The 19,062-nt window shown below is 33.4% G+C and overlaps 3 protein-coding genes across 4 annotated transcripts; all 3 read right to left on the bottom strand.

The window, feature by feature from the left end:
- Nucleotides 1-6,710: 6,710 nt before the first annotated feature.
- LOAG_01749 lies at nt 6,711-9,680 on the bottom strand. Of its 2 annotated transcripts, XM_020445832.1 has the most exons (10): nt 9,391-9,680; nt 9,028-9,169; nt 8,779-8,926; nt 8,539-8,696; nt 8,316-8,453; nt 8,099-8,169; nt 7,849-7,961; nt 7,646-7,773; nt 7,434-7,538; nt 6,711-7,216 (listed from the first exon to the last, which is right to left on the bottom strand). In XM_020445832.1, exons 2-10 carry the CDS (start codon nt 9,145-9,147, stop codon nt 7,061-7,063), a joined length of 1,137 nt encoding a protein of 378 aa, XP_020307187.1. In that variant the 5' UTR covers nt 9,148-9,169; nt 9,391-9,680; the 3' UTR covers nt 6,711-7,060. The 2 variants fall into 2 exon arrangements, with proteins under 2 accessions (XP_020307187.1, XP_003137335.1); XM_003137287.2 differs by having other exon boundaries at nt 9,028-9,680.
- Nucleotides 9,681-10,137: 457 nt separating this feature from the next.
- On the bottom strand, nt 10,138-12,202 carry LOAG_01748 (hypothetical protein; the record flags this gene model as incomplete). The annotated part of the gene is made up of 5 exons (XM_003137286.2): nt 10,138-10,664; nt 10,830-11,096; nt 11,246-11,328; nt 11,660-11,718; nt 12,028-12,202. Coding segments are annotated over 5 exons (704 nt in total), but the record flags the coding sequence as incomplete, so codon positions are not given.
- A 2,529-nt stretch (nt 12,203-14,731) lies between these two features.
- Nucleotides 14,732-16,558, bottom strand: LOAG_01747 (hypothetical protein; the record flags this gene model as incomplete). Its single annotated transcript, XM_003137285.1, has 3 exons — nt 14,732-14,833; nt 15,292-15,404; nt 16,474-16,558. The coding sequence occupies 3 exons, from the start codon at nt 16,556-16,558 to the stop codon at nt 14,732-14,734; spliced, it is 300 nt and encodes a 99-aa protein (XP_003137333.1).
- Nucleotides 16,559-19,062: the final 2,504 nt, after the last annotated feature.

Raw genomic sequence — 19,062 nt, 5'->3', positions numbered from 1 at the left:
GAAGAAAAATAATGAACTGAAAGCAGCTGCTGACAAATTTCAGCAACAATTTACAATATATTTTTTTCTCGCAATAGGTGACAATGATTTGAAACAGAGGAGGTAGACTTCACTTCTTCATCCCTTCCACTTCTTCATCTTACTTTTCCCAGGAAATTCTACTAATCAGTTACAGAATGTTATGTTGAAACCTACGAAGCAAGATTATAAAGATTACAGGTGAAAAGCACAGCGCAAATAAGATTACAACCATCCCCAAAGCATTCTAGTTGCTTTTCTCTTGAAAATTTGGATCAGTCAAGTTATTCCTCCACTTAAATTAAAAATTTGAAGTTGTAATAGAATTAAAAACATTACTAATAGTAGTGAATGAATCAGACAGAATGATTTCCTAAAATTTACATCAGGAACCTGATTTTTGAAGCTAATGCACTCATACGTATTGCTATCCTAACGTTCGTAGAAGTTTTGTACATATACAACTCATGCCAGCCCAGAGAAACGATGGAAATTGTTGTGTTAGAAAAATTTTTCTTAATAATTTTTGGTCTGCAAAAGGTAATTGACCAAAGTAGATTATTAATTCGACAATAGAATGATATAGAATGATGACCACTAACTCAATAGCAAAAGGGAAATTTCCAAAAGCAAGGAACTTGAGATCTTGCATATAATTAACCCCTTTAGTAGATGTCATATGACTATTTTAAAGGCCAGCTTTTTCAGAGCTGCGTCGGTTTTGCCAGAAAAATGAAATGCCAGATAATTTTTAGACGTAACTCCGCAATTGCACAATGGAAAATGTAACAGATTACTAATTTGAGACCTTCCGGAAAAATCAAGTGTGCACAGTTCTACGAAAGATAACATATTTTCTATTCATAAAATAATGAAGTGGATTTTTTCACTATCGCAAGGGAAGTGGTCTTCTTTTGATCATGCACTAAATTTGACCTTAGATTTAACAGCTAAACAACTCTATAACTGAGCACAGTTCCAAAGGATACTTCACTCCAGTCAAGTACAATGATAATAATGGACAGTGGTATACCTGCTGATTATCTGGCGTTTTCCCATTAGCAATACATTTTTGGATAAGACAATCGCTATATGTATGCATAAAGCAGTGATTAATGATAAAGGGAAAATCGTTTGTTCATTTCAACAGACCAAACTCTTTTTGGATGTTTGCGCCTCTCTGGAAAAGCGCATTTTTTATTATAATATGTGTATGATATTGATATGGTTGTTCACTTTTAGGAATCGACAAGAACAAAAATCCTTTGCCTTTAATTTTTGTTGTCATTCTTCATCGCTTGTCATTTTACTGTAACAAACTTGAGAAAATACGATAGTCTTACTGTAACAAACTTAAGAAAATACGATAGTCTTACAAACAGCTAAACTTGACCAGAAAGTTTTTATGATATCATTGACAACTGTTAGTGGTAGGTAAATTAGTACTAGAAGATAGGAAATAGTTAAATTTGCCAAGAAGAAGTTCATCGATGTCCACTAAAATACTTATGCATAATTTATTAATTTATTCGTTTATTCGAAGCATTAATTCATTCACAAAGTTGTTTATAAATTAAAAATTTGTTTGATTCGAAACTGTTTCTTTAAAATTTCATTGGCAAACTTTGGAAAGTTTTATTTTTCACCACTTTCACATATTTGTGCTCGTAGAAGCAAAAGAGAAAGATATTCGAAATAGTCTGGTGTGAGACCGGTCTAGAATTCCCTTTTTATCTATTGGATGTCCTTTGTTCAACAAGTTCGATATACTTTCAACGAAAAACGAACAGGTAACACTCAAAGGTATACATAGATAATAGACTACACTAATAGGATGACAAGATATAGCTATGTTATCACTTTTTGCCTTAAAATATTTGCATTGTAGAGTGCCATTTCACTATTTTCCCTAAATTCCCACTCCAATTCTTTCAAGTAGTAGTAGTTTTCAAGTTTTTCTATTTTAGATATCTGGACTTCTCAAAAAGTTTTCAACAATCGTATTTACGAATTTCGATCCCAAAAAAAAATAATAATAATACATTGTCAGTATCAGTTAATTTATTCATCTGTCTGTCAATTAATCAACCAATTGATATATATATATATATCGAAAATATGTTTGATTACATTTTGCAGTCAAAGATTTTTCAATGAAAATTATGGGATGTTATTAGAGTGAAAATGAGAAATGGAAAATTGTCAGTTTTGTAAGTTACATAAATCACACATATCTTTCTTTATCACAGACAAAAGCTTCTCTCATCATTAACTCTTCGAAATTCTATAGGTAAACTATTTTCAAAAAGAGATTTTTTGATAACTCCATTAAATTTATTACTACCATCAGTGAGATATTGGTAATCAAAAATCAAATCGTTGTGATTTTGATTTCTTCAAATCAGAATATTTTTTCTGATAATGTAACTTTCTAGAAAACTTAGACTACTAATTCACTAGTAAAATCTGAAAACTTCTTCAGTTATAATAATCATTCTTGTAACAAAATCGAATGTTTTACCAACTTTTTTTGACGAACAACGATGTAAACGACCAATAAATCCCCAGAAACGTCAATAGTCATAAGTGATAGAAATGGAAATATTTCGAATCTATTTTATATTTCGAATCCAAATATTTCGAATCTATTTTGTGTAAAAAAATTCGCAATAATATCCTCATATTCTTCATTCGTTAGGCTATCGTAATCCAACTTACAGTCATCAGAATAACTGCCAAGTTGGATTACAATTTAAAGTTTCGCTTTTAGTTACTTCTATTCAATTTTACAAAGATCATTTAATAAAACAGTCACGGAAATGTCGCAGAAGTACTGCATAAGTATTTTGTAGCTCTTCTGAAGTATAAAACGCTTGAAAATACGATTAGGAGTGATAAATACGATTAGGAGTGATCGGTCAGATATTTATCGTCTCGGAAGGTTTTAAGAATTTGGAAGAAGACAAATAGGGGTTTGCTATGAAAAGCTGTGATTCCTTTAATGCCATTTTCAGCTTTAATAAAAGACTAATTAAAAATATTTCGAAAGATAACTTACAATATTGTGCTAATCATTTTTTACTCCAATGGAGCAAATCGACATTAATAAACTGTCAAGTTATTTCATTTATACTTTCTTATCTGCGAAAAAAAAGAGCAGAATTGCTATTTGCTTACTTTACTCGCAAATGTGCCTATGTTATTTATGTTAAATAACTGCAGTTGCTCTTTTTTTAATTCTTTTTAGGGAAAACTTATGACTTATTTCCAGCGTTTCACTTCACCCTTTAGTTTATAAGATTTCCTGTGAATAGGACCGAAGGAATGGATTGAATAAATGTGTTTGGCGCTGATATCCAAAATACAGAGGCATTAATCGAGGCAGCAAATATGATTATTCCTATATTTGTAATGAGAACAGAGAGGACTCATGGCTTATGGTATGGAAACTTGTCACGTGCAATCCATCTCTGGACCTGTGTCATTCATATTCCGTAATTTCATCAAAAAAGGTAATAATACAAATGTGTTAATTGAGTCAGATATTACATGTAACTGTGATAACAGAGGTGCAAATTGATGACTGGAGGGGTTTTTCGTATGTTTAGGCTTAGACTTAGAAATAAAATATTCTAGGATTCACATATTACTACAAAGCATAGCCTATTTCAGATTATATGGAACAGCGTTAGCCCAAATGTTCTCCCCCCATTAATATAAACCATTCCAGTAAAAGCACCGTTTAGTTTACCATACCCAGTCTTTCACAGATGGAATTGTTCCATTCGAAATGCTAGTTAAGTAATAAAATTATGTCATAGGTGATGTTATGTTATACCGAAGCAGCAACGAAAGAGAACCATTAGAGAAATAGTCTTTCCGGAAACATAGACTCGTATTCATTATTTCAATATTTATCTAAAAGGAATAGTATGTCGAAAAGTTTGCTACAAACTAAAAAATATAAAGTTTGCTTCAAACGAAACTTCTCTCAACTAAGCTTATACTAAATCTTACTTTTATATCAGTAATCACTGCTTTCTCGCACAGTATTTTATTCCTAATTTCTTATTTTTTATAACAGGTTATCAGTTAATTGGAACTCTATGTAAAATCAATAACTTTCCCATTTGTAAAATGCTTTTATAAAGAGTAATGTTGCTCTTTGTTTGCTTCTTTTGCCTCCTTTAATTTACTTACATTTTTTCATCCTAATAAGCTTAATGTAAAAACAACTTTGAGCGTAGTCATATTTTGTAAAAAGCGGAGAATTTCTAGTGGAGGAAGAAATAAGATGAAATGAAGAGGTAGCATGAAATAGCAATGATCAAATATAATTAGGAAAAGGGATAATGAATAGTTTGAAAAGATGCATTAATCATTCAAAAACTTAATTACCCCAGAAGCTCACTCCTTTAGAGTGCATGGTAAGTGCTTTATTTGTTATGCAATAAAAAAAGTTAGCAGTAAGTTCAATACAAGGAAACGTGGGATTTATATCTATACTGCATGAAGCAGATCTGTTAGGAATATAAAGAGTAGGACAAACCAAGTTGGGGAAGAATAAGAATTATATCTACGTCATTGTTTAATATCATTTATTAGTGACGGTCTTCTGAGCCAGAACTTCAATATTAAAAAACAGCACTGCCAGTATAAACATATCCTTGTTCAGAAATCATAGCAGAAAATAGGAAAAGAATTTTTTTAAGCGATTATAAAATAATATGCAACTTGATAACATGTATACAAAACTTGCGCAGAATTTGACAAATTATTAAATGAAAGCGGAAATGGGGCAGAAGGCTATTTTCAAAAACATCAAATAAGCCTAAGAGGGCAATTTGTGTTTGTTGGGGGACAAAAGAATAATTTAAACAATAACAATGTGCCAGAAATGCTTCGAGGTGAGATTCGATTTTGTCCTCATTTTTATGATATTATCAGTTACATAAATATTAGCTCCATCAATTCTTCTGATAAAACTAACGGATTCATCTTACAAACGCTCTTTTAATTGATTTTTCATTGCTATAATGGAGTGATAGAATTATACTTCAAACAAAATGGGAAAACATGGAACTACTTTCGATAAAGCAAATTTTCCAGCTAGTTTTGAACTGTTTCAATAATGCTTAATTAAGATTAATAATTGATAGCTTGGATATTTCGGCGTAGTGTTAGGACGGAGAAGTAAGCTTAAGGAAATCACTGACTTAGTCTATATTTTGGCTAGCAAAGACAGCAGAGGAACAGGAAGACCAAAAATGATTCCAAGGAAAGAAGGAAAAGATGAGCTAATGGTTAGAAATGGTACACGCTGACCCATATCTATATGCTTAACTTTTAAAAATTCCTAAAACAGAAATTCACATCAAGATTTTTTAATAAATAGAAGGGAGAAATGAGTAATGTTTTATGAAATAAGAGAGGAGCAAATGAAAAACTGATGAAATGAAACAAATATGACTTTAAAAAACTGAATTTGAAAAGTTTGAAGTCAAAGATGGAAGGCGTACTGAAAATTCAGGAACCATTGGAGTGACGGAAAAGTAGTCGCAATCCTTGTTATGTTTAAATTAATTATTGTGGGGACAAATTCGGAAATAAATGTGACTGCATTATATATCATATCAGTGGTTTATGTATCGTCCTTGCTATTTACCTATTCATTGATCTTTATTCAGTATTTTTGACTGAGGAAATGAAATTAGACACAACGCAATTCCTAATTTTCCTCAGCTCAAATCAGCTATACTGGAGTGACCTGCGCACAATATCAGTAACGTATTTGGCCTGGAAGTTATTAACGTACATACGGTGCAATTATTCTGTGAAGGAGATGAAAGCCTCGAAGTATAGTGACCTACCATAAAGTTCATAAAGTTTACAATGCAACAATCATCGAAGCTGATTCTTTAAAACTACAACAGAATCACATTTGAGATCGACTGCCCTACTGAGAAAGATATCCTCTCATTCCGACAATAACAACGAATCATTTTCCGATCGGTTTGCGATGTGCGACGAGAAATGAATTATGTACGACCTGAACGAAATGAGCTATGAAATTTTTTGCCTCATTAAACTGGCTTTCGCTCAATTGACTCTCTTAAAGCTCTCAATAATTCTTTGCAGGTTCTCAGAAGTTCCGCGAAGACATGAAACTCTTCTTACAGTAATAAACAAATTTATTTCTATTAACAAAGATACTAGTATATCGCCGTCCTACGTCACTGCCGAAACGTAGCAGCGATAAATGGAATATTAAGTATGCGGAATTTCTGCACTACAGTTCCATTGTTGGACGTTTTTGATGTCTTTCTCGCGAAGATAATGCAAAGATATTACGGTGGTTATGATGATTAAATAAGTTTCTATTCATAATGTTTCTTATCTTACCCATGAAGGAGCGCAAATATCACTTATTTCTTAATGCTATAATTTGTGACGACGATAATTAATGCGCAATTTTCTTATCCTTTATAGAGGGTATTAACTATTATTGCAGTTATTAGAGTCCTCTGGCATATACTTATGTCCTAGAAACTGCTTGAGTCCGCCTGTCAAATGTCACTGCGGGAGAGATGAGACATTCAGCTAAATGTTAATATAATACACCATAACATAAAAAATATTTGTCTTCTTAAAAGTAGTGCGTAACCATTAAATGTATATCAAGAATTGTACAAATGCGCTTTTATTAAATAGTCGGACAAGTTCATGGGAATGACAATGTTATGAAATACACAAACCTTAGGAATCAACAATTCATTGGTTGTTTACTGCGGAATTCCGGATTTATAGTGTTATCGTTAATATGGATGAACTGATTCAGATGCATTTGCGGTGTACTCAGTTTTGTTCGCGATCACATGTAAGTGAATCGCTTGGTTCACTTACGTATGCCAAAAATTTCTGGTTACACATAGATATACTGGGTACAATAATCTGACGTATTACAATGATTTTTTGCTAAACGAACAAATAATCGTGATGAACAGCAATGACTCTCTCTTATACTTTTACTGCTGTGATTCTCCTACAAGTCTTGTGTCTGCTGTGCTATCATATTGTTTGCATGGTCATACTGCATACGTAAATGCACTAGAAGTTCTTCAATACCAGTACCGAATTTAGTCGAAATAAAGAATATCGAATAACCAGGAAACTGCTGCCGAATAGCATCCTTATCAAACTGTAAAAATATAAAGCAGTTGACAATTTTCATCACAAATTTTGTCATCTAAGAAGTATTCATCTGATCCAGCTGAAATCATGGAGGTTCCTATAATTAATATAAAGTGCACAAACGACAACTAGAAATAAAACTGCCGATATGTAAAGTGTCCACAAAAAGTTCCAGTAAATTCGGCTCTAAAGATTGAAAAACAAAAATATGAACAAAAGCATACATCCAGTGACGCCAAATCCATTTTATTTATAATAATGGTGCTAGATCGACTACCTAAACCTTGCTGGTACTGATTGACTTCAAATTTTAATGAATCAAACTGCTCCTGGAAATCAAAGTCTCAAATATAGTCTTTTATTTGAATTACATATTAAAGGCAAAAATGCAGCAGAACAGAATACACCCTACTTTAAAATAATGAAAGTAACCAACCCGTAATTGAGATAGTGTTAAATCCAAAACATAAAACAAGCAGTGGCACCGTGTAATATGCTTTAGAAAGCTATGTCCAAGCCCGACATCTAAATGTGATCCTTCGACAAGACCAGGAATATCTGCCACTAAAAAACTTGGAAATTCATTGCGTTGGTTTCAAAACCGAAAACTTCAGACTTGAAAAATATGTTCAAACGTACCAGCAATTTGTGTGAAATCGTCGTAATGCACAATACCGACGTAGGCTGTTAACGTAGTAAATGGATAACAAGCCACTTTTGGTTTAGCTCTAGAGATCACACGCAGAAGTGAACTGAAAGTCCGAATGCGGAAAATATTCTCAATATAAACCAGATAGACAGCAATTATTTTTCCTTAAGATTATGTAAAAAGAAAAAAAAAGGAAAAAGAAAAAACTGCTAAACATCCGGAAAATTTTGAAAAGCCAACGATTTTCCAGCGTTAGGGTATCCTATTAATCCAGCAGTAGCAATTCTGCACATTTCCACGTCATATGTTAGCTGAAATGATAGTTCTAGAAATAGTTAAATAAATAAACATCTTTAGCAAAAAGTTTTCCACCAATTCAATGCAAATTTTCCAAAGCAGGCCTTTAGTAAGCAAGGATATAAAACTTCACAACTAAAAATAATGCGAACAAACTAACCTCTTCACCTATTCCACCTAATTCAGCCTTCAATGGAACTCGTACTTCATTTGTTTTATAAAATTGATTGCCGTGGCCACCAGCACCTCCCCTAGCAGCAAGGAAGACCGCTCCCTCTTTGTTCAAATCAGTTATTACCTGGAAGAGATTTGAGTTGGCAATAAATATTGTAATTCAAACTAAAGATTGGAAAGAGAGGAGTAACAACAACACTAGAACTTACCCTTTCGGTGTGCGGTTCCTTAAACATAGTTCCTATAGGTACTTTGATTACTTTATGTGGAGCACTTTTCCCATGGCAACTTTTCGAATGACCACCTTCACCATTCATCGCTTTTATCATAGTTGGTAAGCGAGAAAGATCTTTAACAAGTGGGTCCACTGAAAACATTACTGTCAAATTACCAGTCATTTATACAAAACGTATTGAAGTTTTCTGACCTCTATGTATGAAACCAAAAACCTTCGAAAATAATGTGACCACCATTTCCTCCATCACCTCCATCTGGACCGCCGAACATGACACCTGCTTCACGTCGAAATGAAACCATGCCATCGCCACCATTACCGGCTTTACAATTTATTCTCCTTTGATCAACAAATGATTTTGCCTCAAAAAATAAACGTAAAGATGAAAAAGTATGCCGACTATGTAAGTAATAGCAGTAATCAGCAGCGACATTTGGGGATATTTGGAAGGTAATTAAATTACCTCGCCTCTTCGATTAGTCTTATCCGGAATGATTGGTCGTTTGGTTAATCTCCTCGACGACGTAGATGATGATGCACGAATGGCAAGAAACCATGTTTTAGCACCGAGTTTTAGCAACATCCAACCATACTTTTTTCAAATCCTGTAAATCGTGGACATTAAATCCTCCTGTTGACTCAATTTATGCATAAACTGATAACCAAAACATTTCGCTAATTCATCAAAGACTCCCTTATTCAGCAATAAACGAAGCCTTAAAAAACCTGAAACGCCCCCTGCAGTACCCATTTCATTCTCTATCAAAAATCTCCAAACTATCACGTCTGATAACTCCCTCCAGTTTTCAAAATCACAATGATTTACTCATCCTTCACTCAGAGAAGGGCTTCATGCTCGACATCTAACGGCCCTCAGAGACTATATTAGAGACTAAGACGAAGGTTTATTATCTTCATCTTTTACAGCCTTCAGAAATAATTTATCTATTTCGTTGCACGATATAGAAAAGATCTGAAAAAGACCTGTATATAATTATGATACAAACTTGAAAGCGAGACAAAACTTATTATATTAACAAAATGTAAATTAAAAGAAGCTATATGATGGGAGAGCAATATGATGGGAAGTAAAAGATTGCAATATTAAAAAAATTGAATCGATATTATTAAAAATGTATGTGTTTTCAAACTAATTTTTTTTTAAACATAGAATTGTGGTATTTATTAACAAAAATGATTTAGCTAAAACTGTTCATGAATTCAGGTCTTGACATACCATCAAGTTTCTTCTCCAACTTACAAGAAATAACGCTTGTGTTGTGTTTCAATTGAAACTAACGGTTCTGCAAAGATTCCCAAAAAGTCCAAAATTTAATAAGAACAACATCAGTACATTCATTTCAACACTACGTCGAATATTTTTCTAAAAATTTTGAAAGTATACACCATGTCGAACATTCTAAAAATTTTGGAAAAAAAAGCGGTAAGGCCGTGAACAAAAAATCCAGTTAAAAAAGTAGTCTCTTGACTATTAAATAAAATTAAATAAAATTAAGCAACAAATTCTTTGCAAAAAGATCTCCAGAACTAAAAGATTTTAGAAATAAGCGTACCATAAAATGCCACACATTAAGTGGTTATATTACAATAAAACCTGCTCATAAATATACAATTTACACTTCGTTACCACATCCAGAATTGGAAAAGTACGCAGCAATCCCATACTTCGAGTTTATCAATTTTTGCCAGGCTGATTCAAAATTGACCTAAGCTGCTTCAAATCTAAATTTATATAATTCGTTGCATTGAAAACTGGTTTGCATAGTGCAAGATGAAGTTGAATTAGATGAATACAGGTCCAAGATCTATGTCACTACTAAACAATTGCTTTTAAATCCAAATCATTAAAACAAGTGAACAAATTACAGATACTGTGATAATGATTCAGAGATTCCTGAATTTTGAAAAAGCACTGGTTTCTGAGGTACTGCAGTGCGGCCATGATTAAGGGCTGATATTTTAAACTTCCAGACGTTTTTTCAATTCTTCGTCAATTCGATTTCGTAGCAAACGGCACTGATCATCAGTAAGTTCAAGTTGTCTTGTTAAAGCTTTGGCAACACGTGCACTGTTATCATTCTGCAAGAATGATAACCATCGTAATAAATAACAGTTAGAATTTATAACCTGCATTTTGGTAAGTAAAGCAAGCTGGGAAAACCGTTAACATATGAGAACGCAGAAATCAGTACGGATCTATAGTAAGGCGATTCCAAATGATCAAAAAAAAAGAAAAAAGCATACTGCGTGAACAATCTGCTCAATTGGATTACCATCCTGACCACGAATATTAAGTTTGAAAAGCGGTTCATTTCGCGCAGGTGTTGCAACAATAGCAGCAAGATCAGAACGTCTCCTTGTGTCTGTATTCTGTTTCATTAAAGTCGGACTCGGAATCACTGTTTCTGTAGTCATTTGTAATCTCTCATGCTCTTCTTTTGTCATCTGTTCTATTAGACGTCGTCTAATTTCTTTACGCAGTTCTTCCTTCTCATCCTTCATGTGAGAATCCTGTGACTGTATATATATATATTACTAAATCCCAACTTTTGTGTTCATAAGTTCATAAGGAGTGTTCACAAGCAAGTCTAACTGACTAGCTGAAAAGTTAAGAAAAAAACTTGTGCTTATATACACATAGTAACATGGCACTTCCTCACTTCTTCATTCTTCGTAATTTTCACAGTAATGTTACGCAGATGAGGAGGTATATACAGTGGATCACACGTTTTCCTAGGCCTCTCTGTAAGTAAATAAATGAGCAAAAGAAGAGGTAGATGAAAATACTGCTAGATATATAGAAATATAGTTTCTTCATTGTTATGAATAATAATGTGAAATAATAACCATACATACTGAAAATGACAACCCGAAGATGTTGTAAAACTTAAAATTTTCCAGAATAGTAATCATGTGCACTGATGATATAATGCGTATTTTCACCATAACCTACCCTATTTTTTCTTCCTACCTTAACGGACTGAGCTTTCGATCAACTAGAAGGATAAAGCACTGATTCTAAAGAGTTTAAAAATCAATAAAGGATCATGACAAAGAAAAGGTTAAGAAGTCACCTAGATGGCGATACGAAGATGTGACCCTTCTTTCTGATGCCAATTTATCATATTCATCCCTAAACAAATCAGTTGAGCTATATAACCATAAAAAAAGAAATAAACTGTCATACAAGCAAGTAAATACAGATAGTAGACAATATATGTAAGGATAAAGTGTCTAGGAAGCTCGAGATTCTGAAAAATTCTCGACATTAATTCTGAAACGAATTTTATGAACTATCTGGTACAGTTCACATGATCTAAACACGATTTCTGATTAAGATCTTACACTGTGACAACTATATAAGTGATGTTTCCCCTCAATAATTCTACGATTAACAATGTCTACAGAAGTCAACAAGTATAACAAAGCGTAAAAAACAAACCTGTCAATTTGATTTCTCACAATACTTTTCATAAATCCATGGTTCATATTTAGTCGTGGAGCATTTTGTGATTCCACTTTAACATTATTCATTTCATCCAAATTCAATGTTCCAACAGAAGTCCTTCCCCATTTTGAATTATCATGCCTCTGCAGATTATCGCAAAAACTCATCTGTGAAAAACTATTAATTACTGCTAGCAATAATAGTTGTATCAACGCACAAAAAAGATAAACAGGTTCCAGATATAAAAGATTATAGAGATTTTCCTGATAATAACAAATAGAGATTTTCCTTTTTAATAACAGACGTTATCATCTGTTATCTTAGACGATACATCTTTATTAAATGATAATAGATAATCAACACAGGGGATTTTTTTCTTTTCTCAGTGAATCTCAATCATGGAAGTTAGTGCTGTTAACAGCACTAATCTTTTTTTTTTACATACATTCTACTTCCAATGAGTCACAGCAATGTTGTTGTTACCTATAACTCTTTTTGTCTACCAATCACTATTATCACATAAATCATGCTCTTTTTTAGCATTTCTCATCCTGTGACATTACTATACCTCCACCTCTTCACCTGCCAAGAACCCCACTTCATCCTAGACAAAGTCCTTAAATCTATCGACCTTCGGACTATGCCGCCGCACCTGTCAAGAGTTCCAGAAAAGCGGCCATTCCGTTACGCGGATTGAAAATCCAAACTCCATTGTGCATCTTGAACACAAAATCGAACGTTCTGCAGGTTCTTCCCGTTCCTGTTTAAGGTTGCACAACTTGCATATCCCTCATTACCTTTACGATACATTTTTACATAATTTGAAATAATGAAGGTTTGGAGAGTTACTAATTAGTAGGCCAATTAGGAAGGATAAAAATATAAACTGATATCAACGGCGAAGTCTTCGATCATCATTGAAACGTTTCTATTTTGTGGAACAGAGCATCGCTTTCTAAAGAAAGCCAGTTAATCATAAGAACAATCAGGAAGAAAACTGATCATTACTATAGATTCGAACGAATATTCATCCCAAAATAGTGAGGTTTAATGCTAGCTGAAGTGTTGTTGTATATTAGGGATTACCTAATTTCTTGGGTCCAATATAAGACATTTCTCTAGAATAAATTGGGTCACTGATCTCGAAAATGCCTCATCGATGATTTAATGAGCTTCACCAAAGTAAATGAATACACTGAGCACCGTCTAGTCGGCTAATATTGCTAAGACCTAAAAAAGTGAGAAAGGTTCGGCAGTTAAAATCCTTCTGAATGTTATTGGATGCAATCTTTGATTTGTCTAACGGATCCTGCGGACAAAATTTCCGTTATAATGGTGATTTGTCGGCAATCAGCTGACCTACATGGTTTGAAGTATTAAAAATCTCAAAGTTTTAGTCAGTGCAGCCATAACAAAGGTACCCGACCAATGTACTGTAAAACTGTCAGTTGATGATTTAATAGAGCTTTTAAATCGATGACAGTTTTTACTTGGTCTGAATGGTGATACTCAGTGATTTCAATCTTTTATTGAGAACAGTAAATAGAAGAAATACGACAAACATAGGGAAAACAAGAAATGCTGGAAAAGGAACCGCTTAGTGAATGAAACCATGGCGCAGTTTTTACAAATACAATAATAGCTAATCAGGACAAAGAAGAGAACTACCATCCAGCGCAATCACATTTACTAGGAATCAAAGAGAACAATAATGATTGTGATCACAAGTTATGCTGAACATGTCATATCAAAATTATGTCCATCGGTATTCCATTCCGGTCGCCGATTTCCTTGTTTTATGTCGAAACAGAATCTCCATCTCTTCACTGGATTATAACTTATAAAATAACAACTTGACCTTTAATTACTTCTGCATTCAGTAAATGACAGAGCAATTAAAGATCAAGCCCTAACATTCACTTCAGGTTTAAAGCCGACCATCTAATCCTAGCGTGACTTTCGATTACAACAAAGCCGCCATTCGGTCATCATATATTTGGGTCGTTATGCAATTTTTAGTAAACCAAGAGTGGGGACAAGAAGACTGGCATAGGCTATCATTTGCTGGAGCCTTCGTATTTCGGTACTTCATTTCAGTCACCATTTTCCAATCAGCGTTCCGGAACAGTTTTAGACTGCTTTAACACTTTTCGTAATGTAACCCTTCAAATTTCCATTATGACTTTTCATCACAGAAATGGATTTGATCATTTTCTTTATTGGAGCGCTCGTAAACATATGAAGAGAAGCAAGCGATACCCCCAACTGTAACAGTGATGTTAATGCACTAGTACGGATAATAATCAGTGATTGAACATCTAATTTTCTGAAGTTTGTTTGCATCCATCCTAGAATGGAATATATTGGCGAATATTTGAAAGGACGAACTTACACTTTCTGACTAAAGGACTGAAAATTTTCCATTCCAAATTAATGGTTCAATTTTCCATGATTTAGTCCTTCGAAGGTCAAGAAATTTCTATTGAATGAGAAAAAAGTTCCGATTGCAATGTTCTGGAAGAGTTGAGTTTGAAGGATTTCAATTATAATGATATATAATCATAAGAAATGTTAGACGCAATATATTAACTGAATCTGTCAAATGTAATGCATGCTGAATATATGCATAATTTTATTAACAGAAGAATGAGAAGAGAAATGATGAAAATGGGTCGGACGAAGGAAACTATCCCATCCATCACTGAACAAAATATCCATCCTTTGAACTCCTATGTTGAGGTTGCAATAATTCCACGAAAGTTTGCTTGACAACTACAGCACAGACTTGTTCAACTTCGACCTGAAAACTGAATGGGTGGTATTGAAATCTGAATTGAAAACAATAAATTCCCTTAAAAATTTCGCGCATTTTATTACAATGATTGCTCTACCATGAAGGTATTAGATATTAAAGTTTCAACTACTTATGTTAAATAAGCTAACTATAAAATTAAAAGAAAGAGAGTGTCCTGTATTAGAATAAATGAGTGCACAGTATTAGAATATCTAAAGACAACGTTCTGAAAATCCATTAAAAAAAAAATCTCAAATTTTTTATTTGCAAAATAAATGGAAACTATCATTTGGCTCTTCAGTGTCGTGTAGGACATAACCCATTATATGGCCATACCAAAAAATCTAAGAACCAAAAGGTTATTTTATTTACTTCACTTGATGGTAATTCAAATTTTCAAAAAACAAGTTTATCGTAATAAATGCGCTGGAATGTTTTGAAAGAAAAAAAAAAAATTGACCAACTTTCGTTTGTTCACCGCGTGTGTGCCTATCAGAGAGTCCCTCTTCTCGAATGTATTTGGTAAAAGTAAGCAGCTTGTCATTTTGTAAGAAATTAGCTGTCATCAGCTTTTTTTCTGAAAATTGTAAGAAAGATTTTAATAATGTACTAATTTTGCTTGAGGAGGATAATGCTTAAATAGGAAAGAATAACGGGAGAAGGAATGGAAGGAAATCGAACTTGGAGCTACCTGCTTGCTTCCTGATAATTTATTTTTCTCTAATGAGGCAGATCTCAGTGACCACCTATTTCCGGAAAAATTATTACCAATTAAAAAAGTGAATATCAGGCTGAATAGCAAATTTTCTAAATTAGGAAATTTAGAAAAATTTTCTAAATTAATTTCCCAAAAATTCTCTTCAATCTCGAATCGGTAGTGAAGGAAAACACTAAAAAAGGATAGTTTCATCAAATTACGCACAAGTGGAGAAGATATGCAAATACCATTTCAAGTAGTGACCTTGAGAAGAACAGGGCAAAACTTTTGGTAGAAACAGGAATAAAAAATAAATACATGGAATGAAAGTGTTCTAACAGATGGCGTTTGAGAATAGGTAAGATGGGAGTTCATTTTTGCAGTCATGACTTTCGAGTACTGAAATAAAGGAAATCAAGGATAAGAAATCCAAGAAATATTATAAAAAATGACAAAGAATGGCCGATGAAGGGAGCAAAGAATGAAAAATGACAGAAAAATTGCAAAAAAAGTATTGAGAAAAGGTGTCGGGGGACATAATTTTACGCTCCTACTGAACATCAAGCCTTCAGAATGCAGTAACTTCCTCTTTCAAAATAATAGAAATTATTGAAAGAAATTAAAAAAGGCTACTGATAATCCAAACAGATGAATATATGAAAACAATTAGGCTTGAAATGAACAATTCAAATTTGAACAGAAACTTTTTTCAATAAATTATGGATTGTTTCTCAATAAATTGTGGAGCTTTTTTCAGTATAGATTTCTACACATTCCATTTCAAATCAGACATATATCTGGAGAAAAAATTTCAGTTATTCAAGGAAAGAAAGCCCCTTGCAAGCATTTTTATAAGCGGTGAAATCAAATGAAATCTTTAGTAATTTTTGTTCAGTACAGGGATAATTCGATGAACCACTGACAAAGAAATAATGCTCACAAAGCAAACTTCCAAAATATGAATGGGATGATTTATTGAATTTCCCTGAAATATCATCATCCAAAGTCGCCAAGAAATTGCCAAATATTCCCATTAGATAGGAGTAATTTTCGTTCTACTCAGAATCGCAAAATACACTGATTTTCTTCCTCCTAACTTTTTTTACACAGCACAGAATATAAAATGAAAAAATCATGGGATTTGCCAATTTAAACAAGGATGCTCGAAATAGTCTTTCATGGTACCACAAGGTGCGGGGTACAATAGCTGATATTATTACTTAGATTTGAACAATAATGATAAAGCCATGTTTTCTTAAAAACAACTTGAATTATGATGTGATGAAAACTGTATTTAATGTATAATGAATGACAGGGAGAATTCTGTTCCCTTCAGAACAGTTTTATTTCAAAGATCGGAAACAAATTAATAATGGGGAAAGAAGAAACGGAAGGATGAGGTCGAGGAATGGCTGTATTGTGCTTAGCTTTGGTAACCTAGCTTTATGAAGCCAGTAACTTACTCATACAGCTAGATAACCAAAGTAAAGTTGCAATACTTGAGCCCAGATATATTGCTGTTGACAATGTAGATAAATAAACTTTTGCTCGATCATAGCAAATTTTCTCTGCTTACCAAAATTATTTTTTCTTTAAACAAAGCATCAGATTTCCTACATCTGAGATAATAGTAATATGTAAAAGGAACAAAAGCAGATAGATTATGAGGAATCATTGATTGTTGACAAGTATGACCAAATTTTCAAGCCAATAACTTTATATAAGGAGACAAAAAGGCAATTCCGAATTTTCGATCAACCAAATAATGTCATGTTAGCTAACAATGGAGAATGACATAAGTATCTCTTTGAACTTGAAGTCGCCAGATACCGGTTACTTGAATCGGACATCTTGTGACCATTGCATAGACGAGATGGATTTCTGATGTAAGTTCGATTTAAATTAAGCAACAGTAAGTAATAATAGATCAAAGGAATGAAAAAGAACCATGGCTAATATTTCACCGCTGATACTGTCAAGTAAAAAAAAAAATGATAATAGTAATAATGAAAATAATAGAATAATGAGTGGAGGAAGTGCCCATCTTTTGTATTTGTCAGGTGGAGATGTACAGAGACAGAGGAATGTGTGCACCTACGACTGACTATAAACTGGAGAAGATACACGGACGCAGGGTTACCGGAACCAATATAGGAGTAGGAGCAACACCATCTATACACCAAGCACTCTTCTCCTTCCACATTGTGATATATTCAAAAAGCAATTAACCAATTGAAGGTCGTCATCAGCCACGCCCTACCATACTATATTCTCGAAGTAACGCTGCCAATGATCAATTGTTGTCAAAGATGGCAAAGGACAGGTAGATAGACAGACTAACCAACGGATGGATGGACAAAGATCAACAAGTGGACAGAAATTTGGTGTAATGACCGAAGATGGGAAATTGGACACAGAAACAATAGCAGTAGGGAAGAAGAAAATGAGCTTATCAGTGATTTACTTTAGTCCGAATCTGTTGTCGCATAAATGACCTTGACGATATCTACAAACACAGACAAACTTGCCGGGGATGGGCAGCTCCTGTTGCTCTCAATTGTAACTATACGATTTTCTATCAAGCGACATCTAATCGATGTAGTGGTCAGCAAATATTTCTCAGGTCTTGATAACATACAAAGTAATAAAACTGATCTCCTAAAGTTTATAATATTACGTTTCTTTGCTGTTCATGTTTGTCTTATTTTTAAATGTGAAACTAAATACTATGAAGTTACCGTGTCATTTATTCGGTAACTAAATGCTTTCACAGACAAAAATACCTCCATAATTTTCAAATATATCAAGAAATCTAAACAAATTATTAAACTGTTATCACGCAGGCACCATAACTTGTATCTTATTAGAAACCATTACTTTGTGAGTCAGCAACTCAGTAAGTTGGATGATCAAATTTTTCTTCTACAAAATACTGAAATTTAAAAATGCACAAAATTTAAGATTTTTAAAAATTTCAATTTAAAAATCTTATAAAAACATCCTGCATAAACAGGCACCAACCAAGCTTACTTAAAATGTCAAATTTAAGTGATTCTAACTGCCCATGATTTCTGGCATATTTTGCAAAGAATTTCTCTCGAAAGAACGCTTCGACATAGAGCTCCTTACTTCATTCATATTTGCAGTGATTTATTAGGTCCTGAAGTTACTTAAAAGCAACTGCCGAAAATAACTTTATCAAATGGAAAACCGACTTGTTTCTTTCATGCCTTCATTTGGTCTCTTCCTCCTTCCTTCTTCCTTACCTCCTTACCTGCCACAAATACATCATTAGGTCCTTCATCAAGCACTCCTCCTCCTTCCTGCCTTTTCCTGCCTTCCTCCAACAGCAACTAGTTCTTAACTTTTCTATAAAGGGATATCACCACAATCTGTCAACATTTCGCCATCTTCTCCTGCTCTTCTCACCAGTCTTCAGGTTACTGCAACATCGAAACATGTTTACAGAAATAGATATTATGTTTACATATATATATATATATATATATATATATATATATATATATATATATATNTT

This window comes from Loa loa, assembly GCF_000183805.2.
Source record: "Loa loa unplaced genomic scaffold supercont3.12, whole genome shotgun sequence".
Taxonomy (NCBI): domain Eukaryota; kingdom Metazoa; phylum Nematoda; class Chromadorea; order Rhabditida; family Onchocercidae; genus Loa; species Loa loa.
Note: the sequence above shows the minus strand (reverse complement) of the source record. Positions and strands in the feature narration are given on the sequence as shown.